Raw genomic sequence first — 20,849 nt, 5'->3', positions numbered from 1 at the left:
GTTTAGTTTTGGACGAGGACAATTGTTGAGTATTGTACGAGTATTCGGTTATTCGTTGATTCGTGTTTGCAGGATTTTATTTGGGATTATGCATCGAGTTTACGGGATGATTAAGCGGGAAATGACCATGATGATGTATTTGTTTTTTGTATTTTGTAATTTTTGTATTTGGATTTGTATTTATTGGTTGTATGTAAATAAAAGAAACAAATGAAAACGATAAACATTTAGTTAGCAACTTGATATCAAATATTTTGGTATATGGTATATGATATAGCAAAGAATACTTTATTCTCTGCCGAGACTTAAGTTAAGAATGTAAATATGTAGGGATTAAATTTAAGTGATTACCACTCGCAACGGCTCTCGTTAATTTTGTAAATCTAACGAGTAACGAGTGGCGAGTGGCGATTGAACTACTTTGGGTTACGATTACATGCATTAAACATAGATATATACAGATACACACATACATTCATGTCGAAGCACTTTGTGATTGTTTAGTGACAACAACTACGAAACTCATGCACAATTACTTTACGGACTAAATTAACTTTGATTCTCATGCAATGCATTCGTTGCTTTGGCCCACATTGTTGTTGGAGTCAGCATTGTTATTATGGTTGTTGTTGCTGTTACTATTGCTGTGGTTATTGCTCATGTTATTCAAGTTGGCAATCTGATTGGATAGATTATTAAAGGCCAGGTTCAAAGATCTAGTCGCATTGCCCCTAAAGCCCGCCTCCTCCAGCCCACCAGCAACATCATCATCGCCGTCGACCAAAGTGCCAGCGCTGCTGCTGTTATTCCCATTGCTCAGCAGATCATTGGTGGATGCATAACTGCTGCCATAGGCCAATCGCTGCTGCGGCTTCAACACCTGCTTGGCATTGGACGTGGAAGAGGAGACAGCTGCCTCTAGCTTGGCATTGTTGTTCTTCTCCTTGTCCTGCAGCAGATTCAGACTCGAGTCAAAGACATTCTTCTGCAAGAGCTCGTGGTAATAGTACGGCGTAGTGCGGCGCTCAATGGAGACAGCACGTCGACCCGCACACGTCGAGGCAGCTGCCGGCGTGCTTCGATAGCCTGCTCGACCAGCATTGCTGGTGTGATACAGATAGCTGTTGCTATTGCTGCTGGTGGTCAGCAGATTGGGCTGTGAACTGTGATACTGGGAGTTGACCTCCTCATCAGCTGGCACGCTATCGATGCCGCCTCCGTCGAGCAGATGACCATTGCTGCCTGGCATCGAGGAGGCGGGCTTCAGAATGGGCACCATGGTAAACGATTGCCGATTGCGCGTGAGCAACTGTTGCTGCTGCTGTCGCTTATGTTGCTGCTGCTGCTGCTGCTGCATGTAGGACTCATAGCCAATGGGCGGGGGGCGTGGTGGCGGTGTTAGCGTGCAATCATTGAGGGGCAGAAGCGTGAATGAATTGCGCCTCGGTCGCATCGCATTGTAGCGTGGCACAGAGATCGATGTGGGGCGACAGCAGGCGAACTGGCAAGGTTGCGCTATATAAGGGGGGAAGAGCATTTCGGTGGGGGATTCGGGAAGCTGCTTCCCATAATAAGTTTTGGTTAGTAATTATGTAAGGTGTGTATTTGTGTGTGACAGGTAAAAACGGAGTAAACAGTGTGTGGCACGTTTGTGTTTCAAAGGGGGAAAAAAGGTTAGAAAATAAAATTAGAATATTGACCATAACCAGTTTATAGAATAAGAATTAAACAATTACAGCGCAAAACTAATATTATATTAGAGTAAAGTTCATGTTTTGGGTAAAGCAAAATTGGTGGTGCCTAAGGGAAACTAAAGGTAGATAGAGTTCATTCAATATATCTAAAAGTCAGCTCACCTTTGCCTATGTCAAACAATTTCATTTTACTTTTAAGGTGTTGCAATGCAACTTATTTAGGAAGGAAAGGGAGGGACTTTCTATGGAGTCAATACTGGTGCAAAACAAAAGTTTATTGACTATATTTTTCCCTAAGATGTAATAGATTCCTAAAAAACATTTTAATACTACATTCTTAAAAGAAGCTTAAATTCTTTTTCGATTTACCCAAATATGAGTTCCAGTTTTACATTTTCTACGCATAATATGTTGTATTTATATTCAGAATTATAAACTATATATCCGAGTTATACTTATTATTATTTTTGTATCTGTGAATACTGTAACTATTTCTAATACATTTTATGCTTTTTTTTTGTGTTTTTCTGAATTATTATTCATATCAAAGATACTGTTTTTCTGCATCCTTCTTGGGCAAATTAAATTGCTACTCCCGTCTTTTCTTAGTTATTGTTCTTTATAGTCTTGTGGTTTCAGTTTTAAAATTCTTTGATTTCCATTAAAGGAACGTATATAAAATGAAACTTTATATGCAACTTATGGCTCTTGTACTTTACGGATAAAGGGCTTCCTTATAGGGATGACCCTTGCAACTGTATCTATTCAATTGATTAATCTTTTTAATCTTCGCAGAAGCTAGTGTAGTCTCTTTGGCCCCAGCACCATTATGGAGAAGTTATCACATCGATAAACGTAGCTCAGTTATCATGTTACGTATTGTATGTGGAGCATTAATAAAGATCACGACAACGACATCGACATCGAGATTATGAGTTCTACTGGACTTAGGACTAACTACATTACGATTACACTAGACAACGACAAGTTGCAAAAGATAAAAAGAGCGAGACGAGAACGACACTAACCTTGGACTCGGACATCCAGACAGCGCCGCTTTGCTGCAAATCGATCGAGTCGCGCAGTTTGCGATACCAGGACTCCTCGTCGTTGAGCACAATCTGTGTGCTGAAGATGTGCGACCAGACACGCTCCAGTTTCTGGCACTGCTCCAGCAGTTTCTTGGAGCTCTTGTGCGCTGCCTTCGGGAGACCGTGGCGCAGCTGTTTGATCACGTGCTTGCTGTCCGTCTTCAGGAATATGACAATGGGATAGAATTGTGCATAGTTCAAGCGATCCACGGCATTGGGTGTGATGTCCAACAGCGCGTGCTTGCCCCGATCCATGATATCGCGTATGTGCGATAGTCGAACAATGCGACACTTGTTGTTGTTGCTACCGTTCGTCGCATTGGCGCTGTTGCTGCTGTTGGCTGTGCTGGTCTTGTCGTCGTCCTGCAGCGGGGTGCAGAACTTGTCGGGATAGTCTTTGGCGAGTTTCTCCCTAGCTAGATCCGAGACGGGGCCAAAGAGGACGAGGGGTCGCACGAAGCCAGGGTGACGTAGAACCACGCGCTCGTAAGCGGGAAACTTGGAGATGCTGTCCGAGAAGACGACATCGTCCCAGTTCTCACGCGACAGGCTCTTGGAGCGACGATGCGTGGAGCTGTCGGAAGAAAAGCAACGGAATTAATAAATATATTTATTATCTTCTAATATGCGGCACTTACCGACGACGTCTGAAGAAATTGCCGCGAGATTCATTGGCATTCATTTCTTTTTTGGTGGCATTGAACTGAGCTGTGGCCAGCTCCTCGGCCCGCGACTTGTTTGGAATGACACCGCGCTGCATCTCCTGGTGGCCGCGTCCAATCTTTAGCACCTGCCACGACCCAACGACGCCGTTGTGCAGCGTATCGATGACACGGAAGACGTCGCCTGCCTTGAAGGCCATCTCACCCTTTGACGGATTGTCGCAGTGGAAGTGTGTCTTGATGTGGAAGGAGTCGCCACGCTGATTGGTCACCACCTCGTCGTACTCTTCCTTGCAGTACTGCACAATGAGATCGATACGATCCTGCAGACTAAGCAAAAACAGCACCGCCTCCTCCCTGGTCACGCCATGCATATCCATATCGTTCACCTTGAGTATCTTGTCGCCCGGCATCAGACCTTGCAGCGATGCTGGCGATCCCGGTTGCACCGCGGTCACAAAGATGCCCGCCTCATTGCCGCCAGTCAGGCGAATGCCCACGCTGCCCTCCTTCTGGAATGAGATGAAGCGCGGCTCCGCACTCTGACGCTCCTCGTACAACTGTCGCCGCGAGCTGTAGAAATCCTCTTGGGCGGCACGCGGTGGCGGTGGCCTTGGGGGCTCATCCACACGTCCACGCCCTCCATTTGTAGGCGTCACCGGTCTGTCCAGCTGTTGCAGCGAAACGCCATCCATCAGCGGACCACGCGAACGTCCGCGTGGCGTGAGATTGCTCTTCTCCTCATTCAGCCCATTGCCATTAACGCTCGGTCCATTCGAGGTGCGTGTGGGCGGCTGCACGTAAAGATTCTGTGAGGAGTGGCTGGCACCTCCGGGCACATAGGCCTCATCCAGATTGTTGCTGCAACTGGAAACCTGCGCCTGATGTGTGGCATACAGATTGGCATTGCTCATGGCTTGCTGATGTCCCGAGTTGTTCAACTGGCTGACCGTCGACTGGTTGGTGATGTCCCGCAGGACGACCATACCGAGACGCTCCTTGCAGCCATCGATGATCTTCTTGGCCTCCTTGAGGCTCATCGTATCCCCGCAGTTCGTGTTGTGTATGCGTGTAATCACATCGCCCTCCTGCAACGAATATCCGTTGGCTGTCAGCTGTTCCCGTGCCTTCGTCGAGATTTCCTTAACGAACAGGCGACAGCCGAGTACAATGCCATAGTCGTCCTTCTTGCTGCCCTTGGTCAGCGTCACCTTAATCGGCTGGCCACCTGCCACGCCTCCCCCAGTGCTCTGCACCAGCGACGAGTTTAGTGAATTCGGTTGACTCATGCTGGACATGACTGCGCTGGGCGCCTGGCTGCTGACCAAGCCATTGCCATTGACGACGTTGACGTTGCCGTTGCCGTTGCCATTCGTCAGTCCCAAGCCCATGGAACTCATGCTGTGCGAGTGCTGATGCTGTGCGGGAATTGCTGTGGCCGCGTTCAACGGCACGCGGCGTTTAACCACCAGTGTGACCGTATTGCCGCTATCACGCAACACTTGCACGGCGGTCGCATATTCCACGTTCTCCAGCGAGACGCCATTCACCGAAATGATGCGATCGTTTACTCTGCAAAGCGAAAGTGGAGAAAGCATTTTAGTCGCAGCTTGAGATAGAGATCACACTTATAGCAGCAATGTTTTAATAACTAACACTTAATGATAAATGTGGCGAGTGTGTTTGTTTGAGTTTAAGACTTACGCTGAAAGTGTAGAACTTCAGTTAATTTTTTAATGACATTCGAGTTGAGAGAGATGAGCATAATATTACTACTCGCATATTTAATGCGCTAAGCACATTTATAAAGAACACGATATGTTTATTGTAATGTATGTACTTTTCTTTTCTGACTGACTGACTGATATATTGACTTTATTATCAACACGCTGACCATACGGTAAGGGCTAGAAGACTGAACATTTTGTGGCTCAAACTGGCTAAGTAGTGTTTTTATTCAGCTTGCTTATTTTAAAATCTGCCTTTTATTTCAAAGTGATATTGGCTGAGTTATCAACACATTGGTGTAAAGGTAAGAGCTAGAAAGCTGAACACTGTGGGACTAGCTAGTAATATTTTATTTTCATTTATTATAACCTGATTCAAGTTGGCTGCTCTTGCTTTGAGCTTCAGCTGAGCGAACGAATTGCAACCTTCATGCTATCAACTGCAATTTGTCATTGGCCTTAGGTAGTCGATTAAATCTATGGTCAAACATTAGCCAAGTATTAAGAACTTGCAAGTCGTGACTGGATTTGAATGTGGATGTGTGCGGAGTAATCAACATCCACTAGTATGCAGGTCATTAGAGAGCAAAGCACACCAACAACTAAGCAACCAAGCAACCAGGCAACCATTTAAGCAATCATTAGTCAAGCAGCTATATAGTAATTAACAAAATGCACAGTAGCAGCAGTTGAAACCATTTAAAAGCACAAACTGCTGGTCAATACAAATTGGGATAAATCTCATATCTAATTATTAGATTGCTCGAAAAGAAACCAGGCTAGGCAAAAAGCAATGTCTAGACTGGAGATGAGAAATAGAGAATTGAGACCAAGTCTGTGACAGAGACGTATGCCTCTGTATGTCTTTCCGTTTAAGCGGCTTCTACACTTCAATAGACAACAATAAGGTTCACTTCTATTTCCAACTTCTACTTCTACCTGTAGCTGTATCTTATTCTTCATACTTCAATTCTTTGCCCAACAATTACCAACTGTTCTTGGAACGGAACGGAACGGAACGTAAGAGGATGACGCGGAAAAGTAAAATGAAATAAATAGCACATGACGAATTACATTTACTGGATTTGTACGTATGTGTGTTATGTTGTCTATAGACAGACAGACAGATAGACAAATGATAATGATAATTGTGAAAATTGCATGTCTATGAGCCAAACACGATTAACATGTCCAAGAGCGCATGAAGTGCGTCCAAGTCGAGGACGATCTTCGTCTATGCCGCGTTTTACTTTCGGTTGACAAGACTTGAACACTTTAACAATTAAGCTGGTCAAAAATGCGGCAATAAAGTGGAGGAAGAAATGCTTGCAAGGGAGAGGTGAAGTGTGTGGGTTAGGCATAAGCATTCCAAGTGAAACTTAAGCTTTCATCTTTCAGCGCTTGCGCTACGAATACATTCATGAATAGTACTCATTGCCGGCCGGCCGGCTGGCAGAACTATTCAACGGCCTTTTATGTGCAGCTAATTTACACTTGCCGCCGCACTGAAATATGCTTGTATCTTCCTTCAGCTCTCTTCTCGTGATTTTCCTTTTGAAATTCGCTGCAATCCCCAGCCAGGTAGACAAACTCAAATTGTTCTCTGCTCTGCCCTCGGTGCTCTGCACTGTGTGTCGTGTAAATAGTTTCTTTGGAAAAAAGATTATGACAAGTTTTTAATCACTCAAGCACGAAAGGTATTGGAGAATGTAGAATGGAGCATTGGGCAGGTCGCTTCGCTCCACTCGGTTTCATTCCTCAACACTCGCCTCCATTCCCTTTTCTTCCCCTCCTCATCTGCGCGTCTATTGAAAAACGTTTTGGAATTTTTATTATCAACACACGGCAACACAGAGAGCATCAGAGGAACTTTAGCCGCAAAAAACCCCAGCCTCAAAACGTTAGCTAAGGCGTTACCTTAATTATTCGAGGGCTCCGCGACGTGAGTTGAAGTTTTGAATTGTGTGTTGTGCGCTTTTGGGTTTCTAATTTTCGTCTGTGAGTTCTATTTACAATTCTTAGACCAAGATTAACGATGTCAGATGTGAGATGCCCTGTCAATGGCTTAACTTATTAAGCCACGCTGTCAGGGCGTGTTGGGCATTTATGATGAGATTGGTCAATATCTAAACTAGAGTTTATGAGAATAGTCAATAACATCTCTAGAAAGCATATGAAAGCTAATTTAAACTGCATAGACGCTTATTAAAATGCATTTAAAGTTAAGTTAATGGTGTATTCTTGCCTTTAAGAAATACATCTAAATATATTTTAAGAATAAGTGAAACTCTGAAGACAGAGATTCTTTCATGATTGATTGAAAAAGAGAAACGAAACTAATATAAATGCTTAGAATTGTACAAACTATTTCAAATTTACTATAAATATTTAAAGATTGATTTTTAATGTGCTCCGTTCAAAATCGTATGTTTAAAAAAAAGAGACAATTAGTAAATAATGCATTATAAATAATCTCCATAAAAATATAAATTGTTTCTTTCATATTTTTAAATTAAATTGATTAAATGTTTGCCAAGACACTTCAATTACTGAATGATCTGCTCTTTTAAGAACATATTGAGTTGCTACTGTAACTAAGGAGGAAATGCACTGTTTGTGGTTATAGCATTTGTTTATGTGCAAAACAAAGACTCGAGATTGACTAAAGCTTGGCAAACACATCACATGAGGGCACATTAGGAGCCCAGAACGAGTGAGAAAGAGAGAGAGTGAGAGCATGTTAAACATTTCAAACATAACAATTAATTTCCTGCCCTGACAGCGACAACAGCTGACACATCAGAATTATACTCAAGTATGTAATTATCAACAGCTGTCTAGCGATTCAAGTTCACATCTCTGCCTCTCTCTCTCTCTCTCAACAATATTTCGCCAAGTCATTTGGTCACAGAAGAGGGGGATAGACTATAGATATACTTACTTTCTATATATAGTATAGAATAATATAGTATGTAGGTACTTACTGCAAACGATCCTCGGCCGGTCCACCTTTGAGCACATCGCTGACTGCAATCGAGGGATCCCCGTTGGCAAAGTGGGGATTATCACGTCCACCGGAAACGGCAATGCCAAACCCATAGCCGGGCACTCGAGTCACCGAAACTGTGTGATACTCCCATGTGGTGCGATCGCCCTGCAATGCAGCATAGGAAGTTGAGAAAGGTATTGTAGTAAAAAATACTCGTTTTTTTTTAGTTTTATGTACATATGTATGGTGAATGCAAAAGAGGAATTGAGGAATTGCTTGCTGTAGTTTTTTTTTCCTTCAATTTATTTCAATATATTTTAATTGGAATTTGTTAAGGATGGGCGCCCAGCGAAGCAGCGAGAAAATATTGTTTACGAGGCGGAAGTGCACATGTGACTTCCGTTTTACGATTTACGTGCACTTGCCGGAGCCCAAAACAAATATGCAAATTAACAACGAGCACCATTCAATTTTATGGCTAATAGAAAAATTGCTTAAATAGGTTTATGGTGTACACAAATATTTTTAGAAAATGAATAAAGTTCCTAACAGAAAACATTCAGAGTAGTGGTGTATTTTCATCCATTATAAAAATCGTTATTAAATATATTAAATAGAAAGTGTTCTGGACTTTCTCGCTATTGAATATCCATTGCTGGTAATTTATTTGTAACACATTTAACAATCGTGAATTATTTTAAATTTCACTGCTTCACTCACTGTTTGATTTCTGAAGACTAAAATACTATTTGACTACATTTGGTCGATATTTGTTTAGTCTGAGGATTAACTAAATAATTGTTGATGACCTAATCGAACTGCATTTAATATTATATAATCCTTAATATATCTATTTTATGGTCGGTTGATTTCAACGCATTTTATTTGATGAATCGTTTCATAAACTTCAGTTCGTTTTAGTCAACATGCGAGGAACACTTGTTGTCTACTTTATTTTCTTATATTGGATAATTTATAATCTTAGATATAATGTGAATACAAATATCCACAATTAGGGATCGCGAATAAATTCAACTTTTTTTTTTACAGGAAGCTGTGCTGTTTAAATTCACGAATGTTGTTTGTGAGACTTATGACGAGTCGTTGCTGGTGATAAATAAATGTCGATTGCATGCTATTAATCGAAATAAGACTGTCTTCAATTTCAATGCAACAATCATAAAACCGTGTAGCAATATTGTGCTGGCCTTGCAATCGTATAAAAAAAGCGAATGGCTATAAACCCTTCGTGTTAAAGGCAACTATTGATGCTTGTCGATTTGTGAAAAGATCTTATAATCCATTTGTCAATCTTGTCTATAGACAATTTAAGGAATTCTCAAATATTAATCACACATGTCCCTATGTGGTAAGTTTTACAACTCGAACCAACTTGTTTTATATTCTGTGATATACTTTCATACAGGGTGATCAAATACTCGATGGGTTTTATCTGCGACCCGATATATTGGGGCTTCCATTGCCAACTGGTGAATATCTATTGCAAATGGATTGGATATTTGATAAGAAGAAGCTAGTTATTACGAATGTATATTTCGAATTTAAGGAAGATTAGTGAATTTCATCAAATTATTTGATACAATCAAAAGAAATATACAAAAGAAGTAAATGATTGTTTTTTGTAATGAAAGTGTTTGGTAATAAAACTAATTTTACAACCATGTTGTCTCGCACCTGTCACTATAGATTAATAAACTGATTTAGCTTACAAATTGTTTACTGCATTTACACTCATCACTCAGCGGGTGGCATTTCATTTTCTGATTTCCGAACTGTGAACTGTGATGGGAGAGCGGACGCTGTGCTCAATTAGATCTCAATCACAGCACAAATCCAATAATGCGAAAATAAATCAATTAAAAATAAATCCCATTGAGTGCTTGTTCAATGCACAATACAGAGACTGCTGTGATTCATTGCAAGTCTTTCGTTTAGAGTGCCAATCCCCCATTCCGAGACCCAAGACCAATACCAAAGTCTCGACTCTCAGGTGGGCGGCAAGCGAATATCGATGGCGTTACGAGCAGTCGCGACGCATCCAATTTCGAAATCATTTGCAACTTGAAGTTGAAGAAACAAAAAACTAACAAAATCAAATTAAAATTTCACGTGGGCTGTGGCGAGAGAGACTCGTGCCTTGGAAACTGAAAATTAACTAAAAATATGAAATTTGTTAGACTTAGCCATGTGTTTGCGTGGGCGCATGCTAAGTTATAAATATGTATGCTCATGTCTTTATTTATATTTATATTTTTGTTTTGTTTTCTTTTCTTTTCATTTTGTTAGGTTACGTTGTTGAAGTGCAGGTGCAACGGGAAACATCCTAAAATTAGCATAAGTCGCATTTTTGTGTGTTGTATCTGTATCTGTTGTTAGTTAGATTAGTTGTATCTTTGGACTGATCTTCATTTTTGTGCATTAAATTGTTATGCTTGGCTTGCATGGCGAACACAACCGAATATGCAAGCGAGAAAAAGTCGAAGATTTATGAACGTATTGTGACCGAGTTCCGTTGCCAACGGGGCGGGCGATAAAATTATAATTAACTTAATTGCAAGTGAAATTAGCTTGAAGTTTAATGATCTGCTCTGAAATGAATGCGTGCGGAAAACTCCCCACAATCGAGGGGGAAACGAAGAACAAAGCAAGAACTAAACCATACTTTCTTTGTAGTTTTGCTCATGTTTACATTCAATGCTGGAGGAGAGTCATTTTTAATGTAATTTATTATTCGTATAGCATGTGTGTTGAGTGACAGCACACCTCTAATAGGACGACTGAACTGTATGATTTATCACATGTGTAAATAGCTAAGATAACACACAACAAAATTCTAAAAATACTATTGGGTAACAGAACATTTTGAGCACAAAAGTAATATCATTATGTGATCATTAAAATTATTATTGTGTAAATCAAAGCTTATATTATATTTAAGTTATTTTTACAAATAAAGTGTTTGAGACTGTAAACTTTAAATTCATAAAAAAAAACATTCACACAGCCATTTTTCATTACATAAATTATGGAAATCTAGATTTGTATTTCGTTGTTTCCGCTACGAATTCTTAAAGTGATGTGAAGTTACATCTTTATGTTTAGTCACATAAAATAAATATTACCCAGTGTCTTTATCTAATCTGAAATCAGAATCTTTATCTGGCCAACAAAGTAAATAAATTAAAAACCATTTATAAGTTCCCATGAGTTTTGGGTTCTACACATTGTGGAGTACTTTAAATTTAAAGCATTTCAACAACGAGTTTTTTTTGTTGTAACTTTAACCTTCACATAAAAATGCTTGACATTCATCTTGGAATGTTTTATCTTTAGAGTTTATACCCGGTGCACATTGGGTAGAAGGGTATAATAAATGTGTTGTATATCTGAGAGAAGAACGCATAAATCGTATTTCTTTATTGGTCGAGCCCTTTTCTGGATTTCGCTTTGGTAAGTAGTAACAATTTAAGGTACTATGTAATTGACAAATGTTTTTATAAACGCTTTGTGAAACTAAATACATAATACATTTAATAATGTAGCTATTTAATATTGTTAAATGAGTTTTTGGTTGGTTGACTTTAATGTAGTTAAACTTGTGAACCGTATCATTCTACTATTTTTGTATTTCGATCAAAGTTTGTAAGAATAAACAGTTTACATAGACCATCATGAGAGCACGACTTATTACTTTAAGCATTTTTTTCATTTGGATTTACAATCGGAGTTTTAATGCAAGTATAACGAAAATAAAGGAATATATATAATAGTGAATTACAGATCATTTTTTTTGATCAGGAAGCTGTCACTTTCAAGTTCACAAACGCCGTATGTGAGAGCTATAACGAGACGTGGATGGTCATAAATACTTGTCGACTCTATGCGATTAGCAGGAATAAAACCGTTTTCAATTTTATTGGAACGATTCAGCATCCCTGCAGCAATATTAAGATAAACATGCAAGTGTATAAAAAAGCCAATGGCTATAAACCTTTTGTTTTAAACGCCAAAATGGATGCGTGTCGATTCATCAAAAAACTATATAATCCATTTGCTATACTCGTTTATAATTTATTTAAAGAGTATACTAACATTAATCACACATGTCCATACGTGGTGAGTTTTTTGTTTCTTCATAGTTTGTTCTGTTAACTTTCTTTTTTGTTTGGAAAATTCATATTTTCGCAGGGTCCGCAAATAATTGAGGGATTTTATCTGCGACCTGATCTACTAAGCCTCCCATTACCAACTGGTGACTATTTGTTGGCAATGGATTGGATATTTGAAAGGAAAAAAAACCTTCATAACGAATTTATACTTTTCATTTAATGAAGATTTTTGAACTAATAAAGTTGAAAACAAGTGCCCCAAAATCAATTGTTTATTTTGTAATAGAATAGTGATGATGTTAATTGCTCTTCATATTTATATCCATATCTCAGGGACTTTAAAAATCTCTCTTGCGTAGCATTTAAAATGAGTTAATTTAGAAATTCTGAGTTACTAAGTTACTTATCGAGAGGATGATGATTTTTGTAAATTCTGGCAATGACCCATTTCTAATAACTTATGGATAGTCAACATTTATTGACAGAAATATTTTGATGTACTTAATTACATAAATTAAAAAACCTGTTGCATTTAATATAGATTTTAATATAGTAGTTGAATGGCTTTTTAATTGAGCGAGCGTTTTGGCTGATGAACCGTGTTAAAACTTTGTAAAATACATTAACCGAAGCTATGAATCAATGGAATAGTCAGTTCAAATAATCCAATATGCAAAGAAGTATTTTGACGTTCGGAATTTTTCTCTTTTGGCTAAGTTACATAATGAGTTATAATGTAATTACAATATTTGCTGGAAGCGTTGTGATTGTGAAATAAGTGATTTATTTTTGGTTTAACAGGAAGCCGTCGTGTTCAAATTTACAAATGCAGTTTGTGAGAGTTACAACAAATCATTGATGGCAATACATAAATGTAGACTGAACGCCATTAACCGAAATAAAACTGTCTTCAATTTTAATGGGACGATTCTGAAACCCTGTGACAATATATTCATGGAAATGCAAATGTACAAAAGAGCCAATGGCTATAAGCCTTTCATTTTGAAGGGAACTGTGGATGCCTGTCGATTTGTCAAAAAGTCATATAATCCTTTCGTTATTCTCATCTATAATCTATTTAAGGAATATTCAAATATTAATCATACATGTCCCTATGTGGTTAGTTTTTTTCTTTATTTCAATTTTCTGTTTTTTATTCTGTAACATTATGTGTTTTGCAGGGTCCCCAAATAATTGAAGGATTTTATTTACGATATGAGCGTTTTAACCTTCCAATGCCATCTGGCGATTATCTATTGGCAATGGACTGGATATTCGATAAGAAAAAACTATTTATAACGAACTTATATTTTGAATTTAAAGAAGATTTCTGATATGTTTATCTAAGTAAGAAATAAATTCGGAAGTTTCTCTGAAAAAGGTAATGGATAAAAATTAAGAGACACTTTATTTTTTTAATCTTAAATAGAAATAAAATTGTAGCGGGTATCTCAACGTCAATCAAAGTCCATTGTAGCGTCTTGCTTATTATTCATAATTATGAAGTGAGAACACCTTGATTTATAGAGCATTTATGACTCGTTAACGACTTCAATTATAAGGAAAAATCTACGCAGTCACTTGGGTTTGCTTACCAACATGTTGTTTGGCACATAATCCGGAAATTTCATTGTTGTGACTGTGGATGTGGATGTTGATGTTGGACGTGTTGGGTTGATGTTTTGATAATGGAAATGTTTCTCATACAACGTAACGTAATTAACATGAGCATTTAATTCAATTGTATGACATTATTTTGAATATTTATTTTATTTTTCTTTTCACTTGTTTGAAGTTATGAAAATTATAAATTTTGTGTGTAGATATAACTGAAATTGAGCCACAAAAAAATATTAGAAATACAAAAAATTGTAAGCCTGAAGCTGATGTCACACTTTCAATTGTTATTGGGAACACAGACTGCAGGTAAATAACAATAATTGATTGCACTTTAACGCTGTCTGAGATAATGATTTATAAATAAACTCGAATGTCTTGACTAGAGTAGCTGCAGCTTCAAACGAGAGACAATTTATTGAGGAATTTGAACAGCGTAGAGCACACCGGCAAAGTGTATTTGCATATTATTTTATCTGAGAACGCGTCATTCAGTGGCAAACGGATATTGCCAGATATTGTTGTTGTTTTTGGCTGTTTAACATATTCTTTTTTGGTTATTTGTTTTTGCCTTGTCTTGCGTCTTTAAGGGTGTTGGCTGTGGCCAGTCAAGGCGGCTTTAATTAACACACACGCACCGCATTTACATGCTAATTGATTGGCGCACGCACTTTAAGATACATTTTTGTTGTCTCTTATTTTTTTGTTTTTGGCTAGATCAGATCAACGTGACGCGACGCGAATGAAAGCAATTGCATTGTCTTCTTAGGTATTGGGCAATTGCTCAAAAAATAAAAAGCCAATGACCCAAACAGCTGCCAATTTGGAGCGCAACACAAAAAGTATCTGTTGGATGCACCGAAAGTGAAATGCTCGCTCGCTTGCTCGCGCCTGCAGCTGCTCGCTTCACTGGACAGCGGCAGAAATTGCAACTTCAACTGCAACAGCAACAGCAACTGCAACCGCAGGCAGCGCACGAATCACATTCGGTTCGCTATTCGATTAGTACACGTATTTGTAATTGTATTTATTGTGCACTTCAATAATTGTTGTAGTACTTTATTTGGGCAGCTGGCCAACTAATTAACATTTACATTTCACACAAGCTTTTGGTATTTTGTTGTATATTTGGTATTCATGCGAGAGTGTATCGCTAAAGATACAACTTCACGTCGTTGCGTTGTCGTTGCTTGCGCCGTCGCAGTCCGCACACGGCAAACGTTGACGTTGACGGCTTGAAACACGCTTCGAAACTATTTTACAATTGTGGATGGCAGTCGACTTCCACCCAGTCACAAGATCCAAAACCGGAGAGCGAGCGCAAAGCGAAACGAAGTGAACGAAGCGAACGAAGCGATGATGAAGGCATAGCACAAAACAAACAAGCGAATGAATAAAGGCACACAGGCAAAAGCAAAAGCAAAGGCAGCCAGCCAGTCAGACAAGCGAACACGAAGTCGACGACGACGACGACGAAGAGAAAACAAGCAAACGCGACGTGCAGTAGCTGCTGCCCTATCTGTTGTTGCATTTGTATAGGTAACACTGTGTGTGTGTGTTTGTGTTTGTGGATGCCAATGCATGAATGTGTGCGTTTGTGTGTTTGCTCATTGAGGCCGGAAAGCGGCAGCGAAGACAAAAATGTAAACAAAACGTCAAAAGCAAATAGCAATATTTGATAAAACTGTGTATGAAAGAGATTTTCAACTTGTTGTGGAATCTATTGCATTGTGGAACCTATTTGTCGAATTGTGTACCACTGTGATTTGAAGATATTTCGCTTCCTCTTTCAATATTAAAGGAGCAGCGCTTATGAATTTCATCACAAAGTGAAAAATGTAGAGCAGGATTTAAAGCTGATGAAATTTAGAATTTTTATGAAATATTTTTTAATGGTTTATTAATAAGTCATTGTAACATTTGTTTAATTTTAAGTATTTTAAATAAAAAAAAAAAATATTTCTACAGCCGGAATAATAAACAAAAATTTTAATTAAAAAATTTTTAATATAAGATGAAAAACTTATCTTATATTTTATAGTAAAGAAAATTAGTATAAAAATATAAATTTTTAAAATTATCTTTAACTTTAATACTAATACATTTTCGTAATTTTTCAATACGCATTGCATGCTCTAATGAACACTCTGAATGCCTTAAAATTGTGAAAGATGCATTCCAGTGAACGCAACTGAACAATGTCTATTGCCGAGATTACAAATTGCATTGCACTTGGAGCAAAAGTTGAAAAGTTCACAACTTGAGTCGCACTTAACGGCAGTTTCAATTCAATTATACCATTGTAGACGCCCGCACCGATCTGAACTGCTTTGAGATAGAGACAGAGACAGAGTGAGAGTGAGAGATCAGTGAACAATGGCCAAACAACTTGACATATTAATTCAATCAAGCGAGTGCTTATTAAATGCTTAAAGTGACAAACAAACGAGTATACTCGACTAAAAAAGAAGATCTCCATTACACAGCAAGTGAGTACGACAAATGTATCTGTATCTACAAGTACTGCGTATATAAGGCTGTATCTGCAAGTGCAATTGCAACTGTGTTGAAGTAACTGAAGTAGAAAAATTCCATGAATTAAATTTTATATGGCAAATGAAAATGTGCAAAGTGTGCAGAAACTTTCATGAATTAAAGACAAAGCTTAAAGAGTGTCATGGTGAGAATATCTATATATATTCGAATGTATATATGTACATATATAGTATGTTGAGAGATATTCATTTACATAGCGGGGCTCGACAGTCGTCACAACACATCATCAATGGAGCTCGCTGACAGTGACTGCAACTGCAACTGACAAGCGCGCATATTTATGCAAAATAAAAGGCAAATCGTGAAGGCAGTTGGCACTCCTAAATGGAGCTACTCCATCAACATGGGCAACGATGTCGACCATTCTTCTGCGTTTTTATTCTGTTTTCAATGTAAACGATGCTGTTGATGCTGATGCTGATGCCATTTCCTATACAAATACAAATACAAATACAAATACCGATACCAAACTCCAACATCAACTATTATGCCAACAATCGATGGAGATGAAGGTGGAGGTGGAGGTGGAGAAGGCAGAGGAGAGCGACAGTCTGGAATTCCTATAACATTGAATTTAAATGTATGGTAGGTTCTCATTGTTGACGTTCTAAAGGTGTGAGCAGCTCTTTTGGATATCGAAAACAACGTTTGTTTTCATGCCAAAAATAAGAACAATGCTCAAATAGAGCAGACAAACACAAACACGCTTAGCATGACACTCTGTCCTGTCCTGGTCTGGTTTTTATTTTTTGCGAAAACAAAGGCAAATATTGTGCGGATTGTGGGATATTGAATTGCATTAATGGATATTGAATCTATAGGGTCGACTAAGTACAAGATTCATTGACAAAACAAATAACTTCAACTCACTCAACCGAGACTGATGGACTTGGAGTTACTAGAGAATATCTAAAAAAGTTCGAGCATTGAAATTTATTCGGAAATTGGCAAAAATAAAGGGCAATATAAATACAGTTCTGTAATCATGAAGTAGTATTTTTATGATACCATATACTGCACTTAGTATATTTTTTCTGAGTAGTATATAGAAAGAGTGAGGTTTCTAATAGAATAAGTATATGGTAAACTTTACTATGTAAATTATATTATACTTCACACACATTGCAAGAAAATCCGGAACTTTCTTAACAGAATAAAGTGACAATCTTCAAATAAATTCACTTATTTTATTAACATTATCTTTGCTATTGAATGCCCTATTATATACCCGCATGTTAAACTTATAGCGAGTATACCCGCTTCTCTACATTATTAGAAAGAAGAACTCTTATCTAAACCGAAGCTAAAATGTGTGAGGTCAGTCTCAACTTGCATGGCCCAATCATGTCTGCAGTCGACCCCAGCTAAAAACGCTCTAAATGATCAATTTAATTTGCTCAACACCTCCTGCAGTGATTTAACCTTTTCTTTTCAGACTTTTTTTCATTTGGTTACCCTCGAGCTGTACAATTTATCAACATTCTAATGATTTTTTAATCTATTTCGATTTTGGGTGCTGTACGCATTTCCCAGGCGCATTTTCAAGGCAACATTGCCTCAGGTAGCGGCAGCAACAAATGCACACACAATACGAAAGGTCTTTGAGCTCTGGGACTACAACCGAGACAACCCTGTGTTGCAGTTGCAGGTAGCAAGCAATACGGACATGTCTAGACAGGCACAACACTGGACAACAGCCGCAGTACAAGCAGCGCAACACGTTCCACACCAGTTTCAAAAAAGAAAAAAACAAAAAAATTAAAATGAAAAATACCCTCGAGGGAAATGTTCGTTTCTATGCGGACAACAACAATTGATAAACAATTGACTTTTAGTGCACAACACTAAAATGCAATCAAGCATTAACATTGCTTTCCTCTCAGGGGTTGTTGACTCCCCGTCGACTGAGTTGGTCAAAGTTTATAAATCAGAAAACTTGGCAAGGATTGTGAATGCTGTTTGCCAAAAAGTTATCGCATTTATTTATACTCGAAGAGCTCAATTATTTTTGGAGAAAAATACACATTCAATGTAGTCCAAACTATTTAGATAAGTTGCGAATATTCTCATTGGGTTGAAAAGTGTCTCGTTGTCGAGCCCACTCAACTGAGCTACTTCTACTTGTTATTCATTGTCAACACTGCAAAGGTAAACAACTTTTCAAACTGTGTATCGCAGTTGTGATTTCATTTACAGTGTTACTCTACATTGAGGTAGTAAGTGTTCAAATGTTTGCTGTCGGATAAAAAGTATTTTGCTGTTACTTTCATTATTTTGTTGTGTGTTTACACCACAATTTCTAGTATTTCGGAAAAGAACATTTATTTCTGTTAAATTTTGCAGACAGTCAGCACTTTTTATGTGTCTCCTTCTCTCGTCGCGCCTGATGCTATTAACATCGAAGCAGGAAGGACACGTGGTCGTTAGAGCAGGAAAAGGCCAAGGATGAGGCTGTTGTTGTTGTTGTTGCTGTTGTGAGCTTACCTCTAACAGGTTCTCTCAGCAGCAGGATGGGCTTTTGCTGTTCTGTCGCTCACGTATGACATACGACTTGTCTGGGGCGATTAACGAGTCGGAAGGATGCCAAGGACGAGACTACAAGAGAGACTGCGTAGAAACCAGAACATCAAACCATTTGGAGAGCAGAATTTCAATAACAACATTTGCATATTGTCGATTGGCACGTCCTTTTTAGTGGGCGTGGTTAATGTCACCATGTCACTCTGCCAAATGATGCGTCTGAGTGGCATCCTGCGGGGCTTAGCTGCTCCTGCTCCTGTTTTCTGCTCCCATTTGGGAGCATTTAACGAGTTTAATGTCGGCGCGACGTGTTAATGTTTTTAGCTGTACTTAAAGCACACAAATTGGAACACTTTAACGGACAGATACTGTATCTGTATCTCACGGATACGCACACAGGTCGATAACTCTTTGGTCATTTGTGTTTGGCATTCGCCAAAGAATTTCTATGCCCATTTCTGTGTCGAGTGTTTGGCTTTGTTTCGTGCGTGGTACGTGCTTGAACTACAAAACTTAAGATTTCTAGATTTCATAAATTAGGTAAAGAGGAAGGCATAAAACACACACAAAAAGCAGAAGAATAAAAAAATACCAAAACACCCAAACACTAAGGCATGCGTCGCGAGCCCATCGCTGGGTCACATTTCCAAGTGCAGTCGGGTGAAAATTGAAAAGTCTGAAAAGTGTGTGTCCGTGTGTTGCCGGGTTCATATGTTTGAGTTATGGCACGCATGCGTGCTGCTGCACTGGAAAATACCTCAAGTACTTATCGCTTCTCGTATGGCACACAGACGGAGGGCAAAGAGCGACGATCACGATGACGATGAGGATGAGGATGAGGAGACAATGGATTGCCCCTCAAGTGCGGCTAGGCAACATCTTTGCTTTGTACTTATCATTCTTTAAGGTCAACATGCTCTGCTCTTAAGCTGGGATTACGTTGGGCATGCCAGAGAGAAAGATTGTGTTTCTTTTTTCTTGATAGAAACTGATGAGTAATTAAATTGCTGAATTGAACAAAATTCTTTATACATAGATGACGATGTGATACAGTGGGATCAGAGAAAACCTGTTCAACTATCGAAAGTGCACTGGCTTGAAAGGGAAAAGTGTGAGTATTAAAAAGAGAATTGAAGAGAAAATTAATTGAAAATATTGCAATTCAAATATTGGTACCTTATGGAAAAATGGTTTTAGTTGACATTTTCATATAAAATAAAAATGAAACTTAATAAAAAGACTATTTATTTATACATTTAACAATTGTATTCAAATCCCAATACATTTCTTCATTAAACAATGGTTTTACTTTCTTAGCAAACACATGACTGAATAGTTTATTAATCTAGAACTACAAAGAACTTGTTTTAATCCAACGGTATAGTTTTGCTTATTGCAAAAACTCTAGGCTGTCCGTGTCAATAACTTTCACAGGTTTTAAGGGCCAGTTGAGTGGCGTGCTTAAGAGGGACGTTTGCCGGGTTGAATGGATATTATTCCAAGTGTTCGCAGATCCTTTCACTTGTCACTTGCCGTGTCATACAATGCCCTCATCGCCCTGGGCAAACACCTACTCCATTTTGTACTGAGCTCTCATGGAGCAGAAGAGCAGAAGATGCGGCAATGGCGGAGATGTCGCAATGTAAACAGGAAACGGGATGCAGGCAGGCACCGGCTATGGCTTCGGGATGCGGAACACGTTTGTAGTGCACACAACACTTGTATGCAAAAGTAAACATTTTGAAATGAGTGTGTAATTTTCCAAGGCAAACAGGAAAAAAAACGGAGCAAAGATAGAAAGAAACACATGACAAACAGCAAAGCAGAAGTGCAAAGGAACATGTGACGTGTCTGTATCTAAAG

The 20,849-nt window shown here is 38.7% G+C and overlaps 1 protein-coding gene across 12 annotated transcripts in view; it reads right to left on the bottom strand.

Annotated features, from left to right (window-relative positions):
• Nucleotides 1–20,849, bottom strand: part of LOC132786230 (tight junction protein ZO-1) — a 111,520-nt gene that overhangs the window by 8,486 nt on the left and 82,185 nt on the right. For 7 of the 12 annotated variants that reach the window (XM_060792701.1, XM_060792699.1, XM_060792707.1 and 4 more), the window contains 3 exons: nt 8,159–8,328; nt 3,424–5,019; nt 2,723–3,359 (listed from right to left, as the gene is read on the bottom strand). In XM_060792701.1, the coding sequence (XP_060648684.1) occupies nt 2,723–3,359; nt 3,424–5,019; nt 8,159–8,328 (2,403 nt within the window). Of the gene's footprint in view, nt 1–138; nt 1,559–2,722; nt 3,360–3,423; nt 5,020–8,158; nt 8,329–13,888; nt 14,123–15,004; nt 15,149–20,849 lie in introns of those variants that run through there. The other 5 variants (XM_060792708.1, XM_060792710.1, XM_060792711.1 and 2 more) reach the window with 3 other exon arrangements.

Source organism: Drosophila nasuta, chromosome 2R (assembly GCF_023558535.2).
Source record: "Drosophila nasuta strain 15112-1781.00 chromosome 2R, ASM2355853v1, whole genome shotgun sequence".
In the NCBI taxonomy this organism is placed as follows: domain Eukaryota; kingdom Metazoa; phylum Arthropoda; class Insecta; order Diptera; family Drosophilidae; genus Drosophila; species Drosophila nasuta.
Note: the sequence above shows the minus strand (reverse complement) of the source record. Positions and strands in the feature narration are given on the sequence as shown.